Source organism: Cyanistes caeruleus, chromosome 3 (assembly GCF_971803275.1).
Source record: "Cyanistes caeruleus chromosome 3, bCyaCae1.hap1.1, whole genome shotgun sequence".
In the NCBI taxonomy this organism is placed as follows: Eukaryota; Metazoa; Chordata; class Aves; order Passeriformes; family Paridae; genus Cyanistes; species Cyanistes caeruleus.
The window spans coordinates 28,323,164-28,338,057 of NC_141703.1; the positions used below are offsets into that span (position 1 = coordinate 28,323,164).

General features: G+C 39.0%; 1 protein-coding gene across 6 annotated transcripts in view; it reads left to right on the forward strand.

Moving 5' to 3' along the window:
* Window positions 1-14,894, forward strand: part of FHL2 (four and a half LIM domains 2) — a 37,672-nt gene that overhangs the window by 18,892 nt on the left and 3,886 nt on the right. For 2 of the 6 annotated variants that reach the window (XM_086880336.1, XM_086880334.1), the window contains exons 2-4: window positions 5,496-5,784; window positions 5,884-6,063; window positions 12,429-12,603. In XM_086880336.1, coding sequence (XP_086736462.1) covers window positions 5,704-5,784; window positions 5,884-6,063; window positions 12,429-12,603 — 436 coding nt within the window. In that variant the 5' untranslated portion in view covers window positions 5,496-5,703. The remainder of the gene's footprint in view (window positions 1-5,495; window positions 5,785-5,883; window positions 6,064-12,428; window positions 12,604-14,894) is intronic. The other 4 variants (XM_023918207.2, XM_023918205.2, XM_086880337.1 and 1 more) reach the window with 2 other exon arrangements.

Sequence of the window (14,894 nt, forward strand, 5' to 3'; positions counted from 1 at the left end):
AATAAGTCAGCCATTTCCAAGGAAGGTGAGTCCTTGGAAAAATCCAAATGTAATTTTGAAGAATATTATAAGGTAATTTTGTTAAAAATAAAATGCTTTTTCTTAGCTTTTAAAATTTACCATCTAAAGGCATGACTGGGATATTTTACTTGGGGTCAATTTTTTATTTAATTTTTTATTATTATTATTATTACTGTTATTTTCAAATATTAAACCAAATTTTCCTGGCATTTGATGAAGAGCTTTTCTGACATCTGTAAATATCTACTCTGAGCCTAAGAAACAGTAATTAACACTTTTGTAACTAAGTACTTTTTATATCCCAACCTTGATGTGGACACTGGTAAAGCACTGGGTTTGTTAACAGGGCTGTTCTGGGAGAGAGATGATATATCATAAGGGTCTTGTTATCTTGAAGACAGGGTGCCAAATTCTTTTTGTTGTGCTTACTTCAGGATTGCAAGAGAAAAAGTCTTCCGCTTTCTTCTCAGCTTAAAAATTTAAAAGACAAGGAGTGCAGCCACATCTGCCTAAACATCCCTGTCTCATTTACAAGCTAAGCATAAACCCCAGACCACTTGTCCCTCGTAGCCTGGTTAGTCTTTTCATTGGCCATTTTTAGTGTAAGGCAGCAAATGTCCTTCTGTGGCCCATGGAGGGAGAACTGCCTTTTGTGCATCAGCTGGCTTGGCTCCCCCTGGGCAGGAGCTGCTGCTGAAGGGTCACAGCTCCGAGCAACTCAAAGCATCAACACTCGTCCTATGGCCAGCAGCACCTACAAGTACTCAGGTTCCCTTTGCTCCATTGTGACAATGTTTGTGGCACTCAGTGAAGAGGGTAAGATACATCTGGAAAGCCAAACAAAGAGGGCTACCAGCCCTTAATGTGTTTTCATAAATCCAAACACACAGGAGTGCTTTGGGTGTCCGTGGTGTACATCTACCACCGGCTAATTTTCTCACAATGGGGTTCAGGTGAATTCTGACCATACATAACTTTCCCCCACCCCCCCTACCTCTCATCAGTATTACAAGAAAATAGTTATTTCTTATTTTTTTAGGGTAAATTTAAAAGAAATTAAATTAGGTTTCCCTCTTTTCCCCTCGCATGACCTTATGGTCTGCTTTGGAAAGATGCTTACATCTTCCAAGAGTGTTTTCCTGTTGCTGCAACAAGATGATAGATAATGAATGTGGTAAGAGCAGCTAAGTTACAGGAAAAAAAATCACCTTTTGCCACAAAGGCCAGCATAGTTTGAACTGTCAGTTTATGGTTGTAAATAAATCTTTTCATTTTAGCCATTGCAGCATTAACATAAATTGTTTCCAAATGCTCTAGACAGGCATGGCTCACGTCACTGGAGTTGCCAGACACAAATCTTCCTTCCTCAGGGGAAGAGAAATAAACAGATAGAAAATTCTCCATGTGTACTCTCCTTCTGGAAAAACAGTCAGGTGGGAGAAGTGTCTGTACATGTTGAAGGAAGAGTTTTTGTTTGCTGTGCAGGTGGACACCACAACACCCCAACCCAGGGGCACAAGTAGAGAGAGCCCTGGCACTACCCACCTAATTAAGTCAACAGCAAGTCCCACTTTGGCATCTACAGGGGCTTAATTCTGTGTCTCCAGATGCTGTTACAACAGGAGATCAGAACTTCACTGAATAAACTAAACAACTCCTACATGTTTTAGATAGTTTCCCTTGACCTCTTTCTTGTGCGTGTGTGTCTGCACCTCTCAGTGCTCAACACCCCCTAAGAAGAGTTGAAGAGATGGACACAACAGCATTAACTAGGTTTACAGACATAGCTGAAGAAGCAGGCAAAGTCTGCTTTTTCAGTAGTCAATAGTGTCATGGGATGGGGGAACACTGGATAATTTCTTAATGACATGATGAGCACTAATGCAGTAATATAACAAATTTAGGAATTTCTGTCAGTAAAATGAGACTGAGCCAATGGGGAAAGAAGAGGAAAGAGGCATAGATTTTGAGTCAGTCTACTAACTTTTTGGTAATTTTTCTGCCAGTTCTTACTTCCTGTGAGACACAGTGTGGGTAGTACTAACATTTGGCATAAGCTGTAGCTTCTCTGTTGAGCATGCGACAGAAAGCTCTTTTCCTTTTGGAGATGTACTTGTTATGTCTGATGCTGTAGGAGGGAGACTGAATGGCAGAAAAAAATCAGTTTCTCTGTCATGATTATGTTAAGAGCAATCTGAAAAAGCCTAAGTATAGAATGACTAAAGTGATAAAATCTAAAGCACCTTTACCACAAAGAGCTATAATAATGATGAGCCTCTGCCCTGCAACGCTTTATAGTCAACAAGTATCAAACACAAGAGAAAGAAATAGATCAATGGCAAGGAGGTTGAATTGCAATTTGTGTCCATCCACAGCTGTGCAAGTCTCCTGTTTTGTCTTTTTTCCCTTAAAGTTCAAAACAGTGCATAAAGCCTCCACTAAGCTAAACATGAGGGGATTTTATATAACAGGAATTAATGGACTGGCAATGTAGAGGACCATGTGTTCCAAGTGACAGGCAAAAATATTGCTCAGGTATTGAAATATAACAGTGAAATGATTTGTTTGAAATTCCTTCTAGTATTAGTAGATAGGACCCATTATTACCTCACATTTAAATCTCTCTGGAGCAGAAAAAGCCCTGTACAATATGCTCAAAATACCACATAATAGATCATGAGATTCAGTCCAAGGTATGGATTTAAACAACCTGGACATTTTGTGATGCTTCACCCTTACTTCCAGCTTACCAAATGAAACCACATGAACCTGAATTCCTAACTTTAAGAGATATCCAAAACTGGTCCCAGATCCAATAAGAGATTCATATAACTAAAGCCAAAATGCAGGTTTTTTTCTTAAGGTTTCCCAGATCTCTAAAGTTGTTCCTCAGACCTCATCTAGAGCTGCCCCTGCAGTGTCTTCATAGAGCAGAGTTCATCCCTAAATCTGCTTGGGATATAGAAATGAGGACTACCTCTCTGCTCAGGGTGAGGGGAACAATCCCCTGGTGCAATCTTAGAGCACATTTAACAAAACAAGATCTCTTTCAGGATAGGAGGGCAGCCCAGGTATTTTTTGAAATAGTGGCAGCAACAATTAAATAATTGCTGAATTATTTTGAATTGTTATATTATTGCATTATTATATAAATTAATAAATACATGTGTTACATAATGCTTGCCTCTGCTGCTGTGAAATGCACCCAGAAGACAATACAGTACTCAAGAGGGAAAGTCCTGTGACCAAGAGACAGGAATGTCCACCTCTAAGGGAGCAGTCCTTCTTCCAGTCCCAATGCATTTCTATATTTTACATTCGGCAGCTTTGGATGAAATGGTATAAACCTGTAGAGGAATCACACTCTATAGTTTTTGCTTTTACACATGATGACTGCAGAGAAATTTTTCACTCTTCACTATCACACATCTACATTTAAATCAGGGCTAGAAGTAGTTCTGAAGAAGGGTGACAAACTTATCCCAAGTTCATAAGTGGTTTCTGTTCATATTTTAACTTAGCAGTAATGTACATTAAATGGACAACAAAATCCAATAATTTAGAAAAAAAATGCCTAATATAGCTGGTAAAAAGTACAGATTTCTGTCCTAAATACAGACTACTTGAACAAAAGCTACCACTCCACTCAGACTTAGTCATGTGTCTACACATATATAACTCAGTGTACATTGGTCTGACTCCATTCATTTTGCTGAGATTACTCCAGAAGGAAACTAAATCCTGACTAGTCCTTTGCCAGGAAAGTCCAAATCTGTTATGTAGTTTAGGGTGCAAACAGGCTCAAAACAGAGAGGATAATCCATGATAATTTTTTAAATGTTCTGGTAAAGACTGCAGGTGTACTTCAAGAGAAGACTAATTTGCTGGAAGAAATTGTTAAGGAAATCTCCCTTTGTAGTGTCCCTGTTCTCCTGCCTTATGCTCCCTTTGCTGTTGGAAATGGGCTGGAGAGGAGCTCTGGGTAGTCATTGCACTGCTCTCTCCAGCACAGCCTCTTACTTTCTGTCTTCTTATCAGTCCTATGATCCTCTCTACTCCTTAAGGACAAAGAGCACCCTGCATACTCCCAGTTCTCCTCTGGGATAAGAGAGATAATTAGTTCCTAGACCATCTTTAAGCCAAATCAGTTGCACTGCTAGTCCTGGGTTATCATAAGCACAGATGACCAGCTGCCAGGATTTGTGCTTCCTCCAAGCATATTTTGGCGTTTGTTAATTTGTCTCTTCTTAGTAGTTACTTGGAATTCATAAGTCTTTCCAGCAGTTGAGACATCACTTACCTACTTCACACATGTAAAAGCACTCACCCCTCAGTCTGTGCTACAAAATTCAGCAGTGGATTGACCATTAATAAAAAAAGCAAAAAAAAAAAAAAAAAAAAAAAGCAAAAAAAAAAGCTTTTGAGTTATCAAAATAAAGTGTGTCCATTCAGACAGCCCTAAAACCTTAATCACATTCCAGCTAGACAGAATGAAAGATAATAATAAAAACTGAAAGCCTGGAGGAGAACTCAGGATCTCAGAACACCCTATGGGTGGCTCCCACTGCCAGAGGGAGAGGAAAAACTCCAGAAATCAGCAACCTGCGCCAAGAACAGTAAGCAAGTAACATTTTGTTTAAAACTGAGAGCTGAAGTTTGCAAAAGGACTGCAGCTGCTGTAAATGTCACTTGTGCATGAAAGACAGAGGTAGCCACTTAAGCTATCAGTACTCAAAACATTTGAGGATTTATAGATCAGATGTGGCTGAAAGAGGAGATGCAGCCTGGCAGGCAGTGAAGATCATGCAGTCCAGGTGGCACATACTTTCTGCTTGGGAAATTCCCTTTCCTAAACAGGCAGCTATGCCCTACTCCAGCTGTAACCTCCAAACAGATTTCAGATGCAATACATTCTACAAGCCTCAGGTTAAGAAAGAGGGTGATGACTGTAATGAAACCTAAAGTAAATTGTCCCAGGCAATAATAAATATTCATCAATTTTTTGTTGAATAAAGGCATTTGTGTCATCTTTGCTTGTGTGTGTATCCAGAAAATGATAGAGATATAACAAAACCTGAGGAGCAAACATCAATTGTCCCTAATTCAGACAAGCTCAAACATCTCATACAGTTTCTTCTGCTTACTTTTCCCTTCCATAATCATTGTTTGACATTTGTCTGAGCCAGGAAACCTGGAAGTCAGCCCCCATTTGTGTCCCAAAATACTACAGATGTTGGATAACTCCTTCAGTTGCACCAGCGGAGAATTAGATAGACAGTCACTGACCCAACACTTCCCATGCCCATAGTCCCATACAAGAGCAGAGATGTGGGGTTGGTGTCTGCCTGTGGAGGAATGACTGCCAGACAATGGCTTACTTAGAATGCAGAGAAAGGTGTATAACTGTGGTGCCTGATAGGATGTGCTTGACTAAAATCTACTAGCAACATAAACTTTTCTTTTGCCTTATGCAGGAGATGTTGCTTCTGAAGATCAGCTGGATCACCCTCTTAATGGGCTTTACTCCCTCCATCCCTTAGAGAAACACCTTCTTGTTGCAGACCTATAGGTCAAATTCCATTTACAAATCCCAAGACGATTCTTCAGACTCAGGGTTTACTCCTCCCTCTCATCTCTAATACTAGGTCTTGTCAAAGATGGATCACCAGATGGCTAATTTAGATGGGCTTCACTGCAAAATTTATAGCCCAGTTTCTTCTTATTTTGCTCCTTTATTTGACTGAAAGATGGATTAAAACTGAGGTACAATGTGATAAACATTGAGAATTGACAAACCTTTCCTGGGGGATCAGGTCAAGCGTAGCTCAGTCTGACGTGTGCCTGTTCCTGTCTTTGTGGCAGGACAGCTGGGCTCCAGACACCAACATGACTGAACGCTTTGATTGCCACTACTGCAAAGAGTCTCTGTTTGGTAAGAAGTACATCCTGAAGGAGGACAGCCCCTACTGTGTGAAATGTTATGAAAATCTTTATTCCAACACCTGTGAGGAATGCAAAAAACCTATTGGCGCTGACTGTAAGGTAAGTCAGATTTGTGTCTTGTTACAGAAATCTCGACAGAGCAACGTGGATACAGAGCTCTGAGATCTGGAAGGATCCAGCCTAAGAGCTACACAGGGGTTTCCTTTGTTGGGAGAACATGTTCTCTGGACCTCTGTATCTGTTTTGTATTGTTTCACTTGTCAAACCCTTCTTTACCTGGTATGGTAATAGAAATGCTCTCCTGTAAAGCACTGAGTGATCTGATGCTCTGATGTAAGAAATTCTCTTTAATTCATTGGCAGAGCCTTTCCTCAGGGCCAGATGGGATCTGAAAGGGTGACAGAAGCTGGTTGTGCCTAACTTTTGGGTCAGAGGGAGCTAAGCCACCGCTGGCTCTGCAGTGACCACACTTCTGTGGTCATCAAGAGACACTCAAGCCAAGGTGCTAACTTGGAGGTCACAGAAATCTAGCTAGTGCTGACCCGAGCAATAAATCAAATGGAGTTAGAAAAACTAGAATTTTGATTACAGAATGATAATAGTGGAGTCTAATTAAAGAATGGGATGGACAGAACAGAGGCCTTGCTTGCTTGAGTTATGCACTGCTACAACACATAGAAACACCTGCCTGGTAAAGATTAGTTGTGACCACCTGTGTTTCTTTTAAATTAATTAAAACCACTGGAGCTCATGCCAGTTTCAACCTGTCTGAATGGGGACAGAGGAGCCATCCAGTGAAGTGTTTGTTATACAGCTACCAACAGGTTTCATCCTCTTGCATAAAATTGACCTGTTCAAAGCTGGGCAAGATTTTCACTGACAGAGTGAGGTTGCAGTAGAACTGCAATTTGCATTGCATGGTCACAAGATTCTTCACTGACCCAAGGATATCTGATTTTTGATTTCCCACTGCTGATCTGTACTTCTAGAAAGACAAACTAATTCCCATTAGTGATACTATCACTCAATCACTACTTCAGAAATATGAAAATATATGCTTACTCAGATTGGAAAAAATAAATGTCTCATACCTTCCAAAATGATCTACAGCACCCTATTGGCAAATCAGTAGGAAAGTCCCTTTCAGAAGCCTTAAAAAGGTAAATACGTTTCACAACCAAGACAGGGAACTGGCAATAATCTGTAAGAAGGTATAAAATTACCAGCTTTCCTACAGCTCATAAATATTCAGGTTAGAGATGAGATACAGCTGGCCTGGCCTGACCTGAAAAAGCAAAATATTCCTGCCTCATTCCAGAATTTGCTTTTGTTTTAAGGACTCTTTCTAATCCCCCGAGAAGATATTTCCATGTGCTGATAGTCAAGAATTTAAAAACTTGGACCAGCTTCAGCAAATCTCGGTCAAAGTATTCAGGAATTAATCGGGCTGAACTTTTCAACCCAGTTTTATGTATTTAGGGAGTGTGTGGGTGTTATCCGATATACTGCTTTGCTTTACTTTTAAGTGGAACACACTCTAATATCAGATAGGAAAAAAAGAAGAAAAAGCCCCAACTCTCTGCAATCTAAGAATATTTTATCTATGTAAAGAACCAAAACTATATGTGGAAAACACAACTAAGAGACAGTAAATAAAGATTTCTTAAAGAACTATAAATTGTGCCAAAACCAAACGTGTCCTTTTTTGTTTCTGTGCTGTTTGTGCCTGTCCAAGCTAAATGCTGTAGCTTTGGAAGCTGTAGAACACTTTGAAGCAAATTCTGACAGATGGATAAAAGTTGAAAGTTAAATTCCTGTAAGTTTACTGGAAAAATCCCATGTTTGAGTAGAAAAAGAGATCCTATGAATGTTCTCACTGAGAAGAAAACTAGAGTAGTTTTTCAATGACTGTAACAGACACTATAGAACACATTTGAGAGAGCCCTTACAAGTGCCTCAGCCACAAGATAAGTTTCAGATGAAGTGTGTGCACTGTATGACTGAGAATAATTCAGCCATGAAACAGTCACCAAAAAACCAGGCCTCTCCCCATCAAACTGTATGAATACGTAGGTATATAAATACATAAGAAATACATGCACACACACATATATGTATGCATTTTTACATAAATCTTTTTACAAATTGCATTTACTTTTTCACCTGAACAAAGAAAAGAAATTGTACTATGTTTGGGAATGAAACCAGTGTGTTTACTGCATGCACAAAGTGGACTCAAATGTGTTTGTTTGCTCAACATAACCTAAAAATGTAAAATTTGGAATAAAAAACCATATGGAGTGACAGTGTGATGAGAAAAGGCCACATCCAGGCCTTTGCATCTGGCAGTGGCATCCACACTTACATCCACATTACAACCTGGAAAGTCCCTTCTTGGCCACCATTATCTACACAGAGAAAAGCTGCACTCAGAAGCAGATGCTCTTAATTTCCTTCTTCCCCACCCTCCCAATTACAATCAAACCTCCTGTAGCTGACAGGGTGACAGCAAAGTGAAACCACAGGTACTGAGGACACCTGTAACACTCGAATTCTGACAGCACTGCATTCTGAGAGGGTGGCACTGATGCTGGATTTTCACATTGTGTTTTAGCTATAGCACAGAGAGCCTGCAAGATAGCAATGCTGTAGAGAAATTTACCTTGAATTCAAGTCAGGGGAGAATTTTCTTCACTATCTTTCTAGTTTTTTAGGTAGTTTATGGGTAACTGTGAACATAACTGAGTAATAGCTAATTTGTTCTTTACTTTAAAAGAACAAGTCTTTCCCCACCAAAAAATTCCCTGAATGACACCTTGGGGCATAGGCCATTTCATTAACTGTCTACAGTTCTATCTGATGCTTATGAAACTTTCACAGACAAAAACTTCATATACTGAGTGGTAGGAGGCACCAGCAGGCAGTATGAAAACATGATGCCATTTCTCTCACACCTATTACACATTATCAATATACAACAAGATTTAGGAGAAATTTACTGTTTCTAGAAAAAATTGGTATTTTATTGGCTAAGTCCCTGGTGAATGCTCACCATACCTACAGTTTCATACTTATTTCTGGAAATCCTTACATCTTGTACCCATTTGTTTAATCACTGAAGGGTTACTTTTAATCCTGTGTTTAATGCAGTCCACAAGTTTGCCTTGGCAGGCAGAAGGCAGTGAAAACTGTCTCTGTGAAATGTGAAAATTAAATTATGAGTGGATTGTGAGATACAGCTACTGTGTCAGCACGCAGGCCAAAAATGGCTCAAAAGGGTCATTCTAACACATAAACTAAACAAAAAAAAAAAAAAATAAAACCTCCAGTAATGAGGATCAGGAAAGGAAAAATATAATTATTTTACTCATTTTTAGTATTTAAACCCTGCCCCAACATGCAACACTTTTTTTTGGCTCATTACTGAATCTCAGGCTAGTTGTTGTAAAGTGAAATGGTAAAAGAAGTGGATACCTTAATATCTTCTCATACATGTAAGGGGCTGACTACAGCACAATATCACTTATTTCTACTTTTTCTCAACATACTTTTATAGGTATGTGCCAGCCTAACATACTTAAGTGTTTTGCTACAGGGTATGTGCAGCTAAAATCGGCACGGCATCTAGTTGGAGTAGCCCATTTCCTACATACAACCTTCTGAAAAGACCATCGTGGCAGGCAAAAAAGCCATGAACAACATATACAGTTACTGTTCTGGTAATAAGCTCTCTAATCTCCTTTTTCCTACTGGGTGCCCATTGAAACCCCATTGAAGAGACATGGTAGTGCATAATGGCTTCAGTTTGCTTAGACTTCAAAAGCCTGAGGAGAAGACAATATAAATGCAGGGTATGAGGAGCCCAAGTTTAACCCAGGTAACTGGTAACCCCAGTCTAAGGGGTCTTCTGGGTTTTTTTAAAGACACTCTTTTCTAAGTCACATGCAGTCCTGCCCTAGAGGCCAAATAAACCATGCTGGAGCAAAACAATACAGAACTGTGGAGAAGCTGTAAAACTTGTTCTTGCCAATGTTAACAGTTATCTTGTTGAAGTTTCCTTTGTGGGTGTCATAATGAAAATAAGTGAAAATATAACAGGAATTAGTTGTATATCACTTGTACCTTCTGCTGGGATGAATTTATTTGGGTCACAATCAGCTAGCACAAACTAGAACTCACATGCCTGATTTTCTTTCAGCTTAACAGAGGAGCAGCCTGACATTAAGAAAGCTTTAACTCAGTTTTTGCACATGCTTTTCCAGTGTAGAACTTGCTCCAGATCAATATATCTGCAGCTTATAGACAAGCTAAAGTCTCCAGTAATACTTACAACATGCTGAAATAGACCAAACCTCCTTTTTAGTGACATAAGAGGCATAAATGGTTTTGTCAGTACCTTGGACTTTCTTGCTTTCTGATGTGACAGATTCAGAGAGAGAAAGCAATATCCATTTCATCAGTCTAATATTCTACTGACAAAGACAAACATCTAGGACTCTCTCTACATTCAATGACAATAGTTATAGTAATCCAGAGTAACTAAAGATTATTCAATCCACTTTTTATCTTGGGTACTTTTTGTTGTAGCTTTGCTTCATGACTTCATCATGATGAAATACCTGCTGTTGTCACCTACCCAGCTAATGCCTATAAAATCTTGCCATCATCACTGATTCAGGGATCAAATCTTTCATCATTGACACCTAGTCTTTGTCTTCATTACTCCTCTTCTAAAAGACATGCACTTTCTTCAGGGTATAATTTCAGTGGTAAAATAAGAATACATCAGCACATGAATTTTGAATATTAGAAAATAGCTTGCTGAAAATTGCAAAACTAGGAAATGACAGCTAGTGAGGAAAAATAATTGAATACATCATGCTGCAAGAGAAAGAAAATCAGATCTGTTGCTCTACTTCCTAAAAGGCAAATTTCAGTTCTTTTTGAAAGCAGTGTATATTGTGTTTTTTCTGCTGAAAATATAATATGAGACCAGATTTAGGCTATTTGACCTCACCTAAAGAGAGGTCTTCCTAAAGGGAAGAAAAAAACCATAAGTAACTTTCAAAGAAAATTGGTTTGAATTTGAAATCTCAGAGATGAAAGACACATTGGGTATCAATTGTTATTCACAATGATTCAAAAGATTTAGGTGAGTACCACAGATGTCCAAACAGAAATGCTTAATTGCATGGTCAAATTCTGACAGAATTTGAAAGAAGTTTAACAAGCTACCACATATCAGCTGAGCTGAATGAAACTATTTCAGTGTTTCCTGCTAGCTGTTTATGAGAACAAGGCTCCCAAAGACACAATATTGTTTTAGGTTAAGCTAAATCTGTGGTATCTTTTGTTTGTTCTGGGCTGAGATTGCACATTTGAAGTTACCTGTGACTGCTCTGACTGACGTTGTACAGTTTATGCCAGATCAGGTACAAACCCTTTGTGATGCTTCACACAAGTGAAAAATTGGAATTCATTATTCTACCACTCACTCTTTTCCTTCAGTTAACCCAATTAGTTTAGTGCCTGCAATAAATACATAGTAGATCTTGAGCTAGAACCTGAGAACTTATTTTGGCTGATTTTTTACACTCCCTATTCATGACAATTGTGGCCTTTCACACTCCCAACCTAAACCAGAGCCTCTGTATTTTGGGGTAGACACTGTTTCTTGTAATCATCCAAGCTCTATTTTGTTTGAAGTCCAAAGACATAGTTCAAGTGTTACACAAACAGGCCACCTTAATTTAAATGCTAAAAAGCACAATCCACCCTTTTAGTTTCCAATTTTGAGAAGGACTGTTTCTTTTAAATAATAAAAGGAACCACTGTGAAGAATATTTTAAATACTAACACACCCACACTAATCCCTTGGCCAGAACTCTGGATCACTGGATGCAGGTACAATGTGATCTCGTACCTTTCAGTACAATCCACATCTGAAATATAGGTAAAGCAAAACACAAGAGTCAGTAAAAATTTATTGTAGTGAAAAAAACCCAAAGAGATCAGCCTCATTCCACCCTTGGTGCAAATCTGTCAAAAAAATACCAGAATGCAATTGGGAAAAAATATTTCTGTTCAGGAGTAAATATGAAATGAACTAGAAATCAACAATAGTTAAGGCAAGTAGGGGAAGTCTATCATTCCTATCAGGCTAGCAAGTTTTAATCTAATTCAAAAGCGGGGCTTTATTCTCAAAGGAAATACCTAAGTGAAATTAGCTGTTCCTCTGTCACATACAGAAAGGGTTACCTTGAACTGAAAAAGGGTTGATAGTTGTCATGAGCTGCTCTTGGTTATTACAGCAAAATAAGTTCACCTTCACCAGAACATTTTGTGTTCTTCAAATTAGCCCCAGCTCCTGGCTGGAGTTCAGATTTGGATGTGTTTGCATTATCTGAGCTTCCAGTTGTGCGAGCTATTCATTCCACTTACTCTCTGGTTTTGGATTTCCACAGGATCTGTCTTACAAGGACCGCCACTGGCATGAAACCTGCTTCCAGTGCTTCCAGTGCAAGAATTCATTGGTGGACAAACCTTTTGCTGCAAAAGAGGAACATCTACTTTGCACTGACTGTTACTCCAATGAATACTCTTCCAAATGTAATGAGTGCAAGAAGACTATTATGCCAGGTTAGGATGCTCATTTCTGTGGACTAAATATCAACCCCAAACTCATCAACATTTGTGAGAAATGTTTCTCCTTGACTGTTTCTACTAAGTCATGCTGAACTGTGTAAAAAATTGGTGAGGGTGCATTTTAGGCCATTTCCATGACCAGAACATGTCATGTTCAAAATGGCTCATGGAAGAACTTTCATTCACATGAAACTTTTTGTCTAATTATTTTAAATTTAGTTTCTCTCAAACAGATGAAATATTGGTCAAAGTGCCTCTGAGGTCTTTCTTGAGAACAAAGATAAGAAACAGGAAAGAGCTATTTTCTTTCTCACCATGAAACATGAGGTTACAGTAATAGATTGATAAAACCTGGTCTTCTCACATCAATACTATAGTATTCTGTGATGATTTGAGGGCTTTAAAGTTGAAGTGCTATCACTGCAGAAATAAAATGTTAAATGGCAGTTTGAAGAATCCTTGTACACACTCTGTAATGATTAGTAGTTACTTTGTCAGCTTGTTCTGACATTGGTCATCTCAGATAAAAGGCGAAAACAACAATATTTTGCTCCTGAGGTGTAAAAATTAAGGCTTGATGATGAAATAAGAAAACAATATTTAAAAACAGATGACCCTATCTATCTATGACTGGGTTTAGGCATCTCCTACTATTCCATATGCACCCATTTTGCTGACACAGCAATAAAAACTGACATGCTTGGGAATAGCCAGTGCTAGTTTTAAAGCTGGAACTACATGACACAGAAAGTCCACTCACATCTCAGAAAGCCAGCTGTATCCTGGACTGCATCCAAAGCAGTGTGGGCAGCAGGTCAAAGGAGGTGGTTCTGCCCCTTAACTTTGCTCTTGAGAGATCCCACCTGGAGTGCTGCATTCAGCTCTGGGGACCCCAGCACAAGAATAACATGGAACTGTTGGAGGAGGGCTACAAAGAGGGCTGGAGCACTTCACTTACAAAGACAAGTCAAGAGAGTTAGGATTGTTCAGCCAGGAGAAGAGAAGGCTCTGGGGAAACCCAATTGCAGCCTTTCAGTACTGAAAGGGGACCTTTAACAAAGATGGGGACAAACTTTTCAGCGGGGCCTGTTGCAATAGAACAAAGTGTAACAGTTTTAAAGTAAAAGAGGGTTGACTTAGATTACATATAAGGAATAAGTTTTCTATAATGAGGGGGTAAGGTAAAACACTGGAACAGGTTTCCCAGAGAGGTGGTGGATTCCCCATGCCTGGAAAAATTCAAGGTCAGTTTGGATGGGCTTCTGAGCAACCTCATCAAGTGGAAGATGCCCCTGTTTACTGTGAGGGCTTGGACTAGATGATCTTTAAAGGTTCTTTTCAACCAAAACTATTCTACAAGTCTATGATTCTATAATTTTATGTGCATATATATTCTTAGAACTGTTCATTGGATTCATCGCCATTGTCAGTGATTTACTGAAAGGATCTCTTTTGCCTGTGGCAGCTATACATTGATCTATAGTAATGGAGGCTGGATTCAGTGACACAGAATCCCTTCTTCCCTTATAACCCAAAAGAGAAGAAATTAATTTTTGTAAGCTTTACAACTACCCACTGGTCTCTAGCTGCTTACCCAAGAGAGCAGAGATGCCAGCACATTGGAAGAGCAGTACACTCAGCATGGTTTTCCTATTCAGCACACCGTGGTAGTACAGGAGCTACAGCAGAGGAGTATGGTCACCAGTGGAAGCACAATTCATTTTGAAAGAACCAGCAAGTGGTTGGATACCCTTTATGGAGACTGTTAATGCTAAACTTGACCTTTGCTTTGAGCCACTAAACGTAAAACGTTGATTTAATGAAGCTTTATCATGATGTGCCCATATAGGTGATTACAAGCTTGGTCTTTCAGTCCTTCTGCAAACTCAACTCATGCTGGCTTCAGTCTAGTGGCTAACAAAACAGGGCTCTCCCTGCTTTGACAGTGACAACAGCATCCCAAAGAGCAGAGCTGAAAATGTGAAAATAAAATTCTAGACTATTAAAAAAATTATCCACATCTCATTTTTCCAGAATATTATTATTTCAAGGACTGATTTGTTTTCTCCTTGACATGATGTAGGAAGTTACCAGCACAGAGAAGGCAAAATTTGTAGAATGGAACAGATTCAAGTATTCAAGAATGTAAGCACCAGAAAGAAAGATAATTAATACTTCACTTACTAATGATTCAAGTCAATTAAAAACAAAAAATAAACCACCAAATAAATCCTGAAGTATGCCTCTCAGCAGAATTTAATGAGATCATAAAAGAAGACAAACAT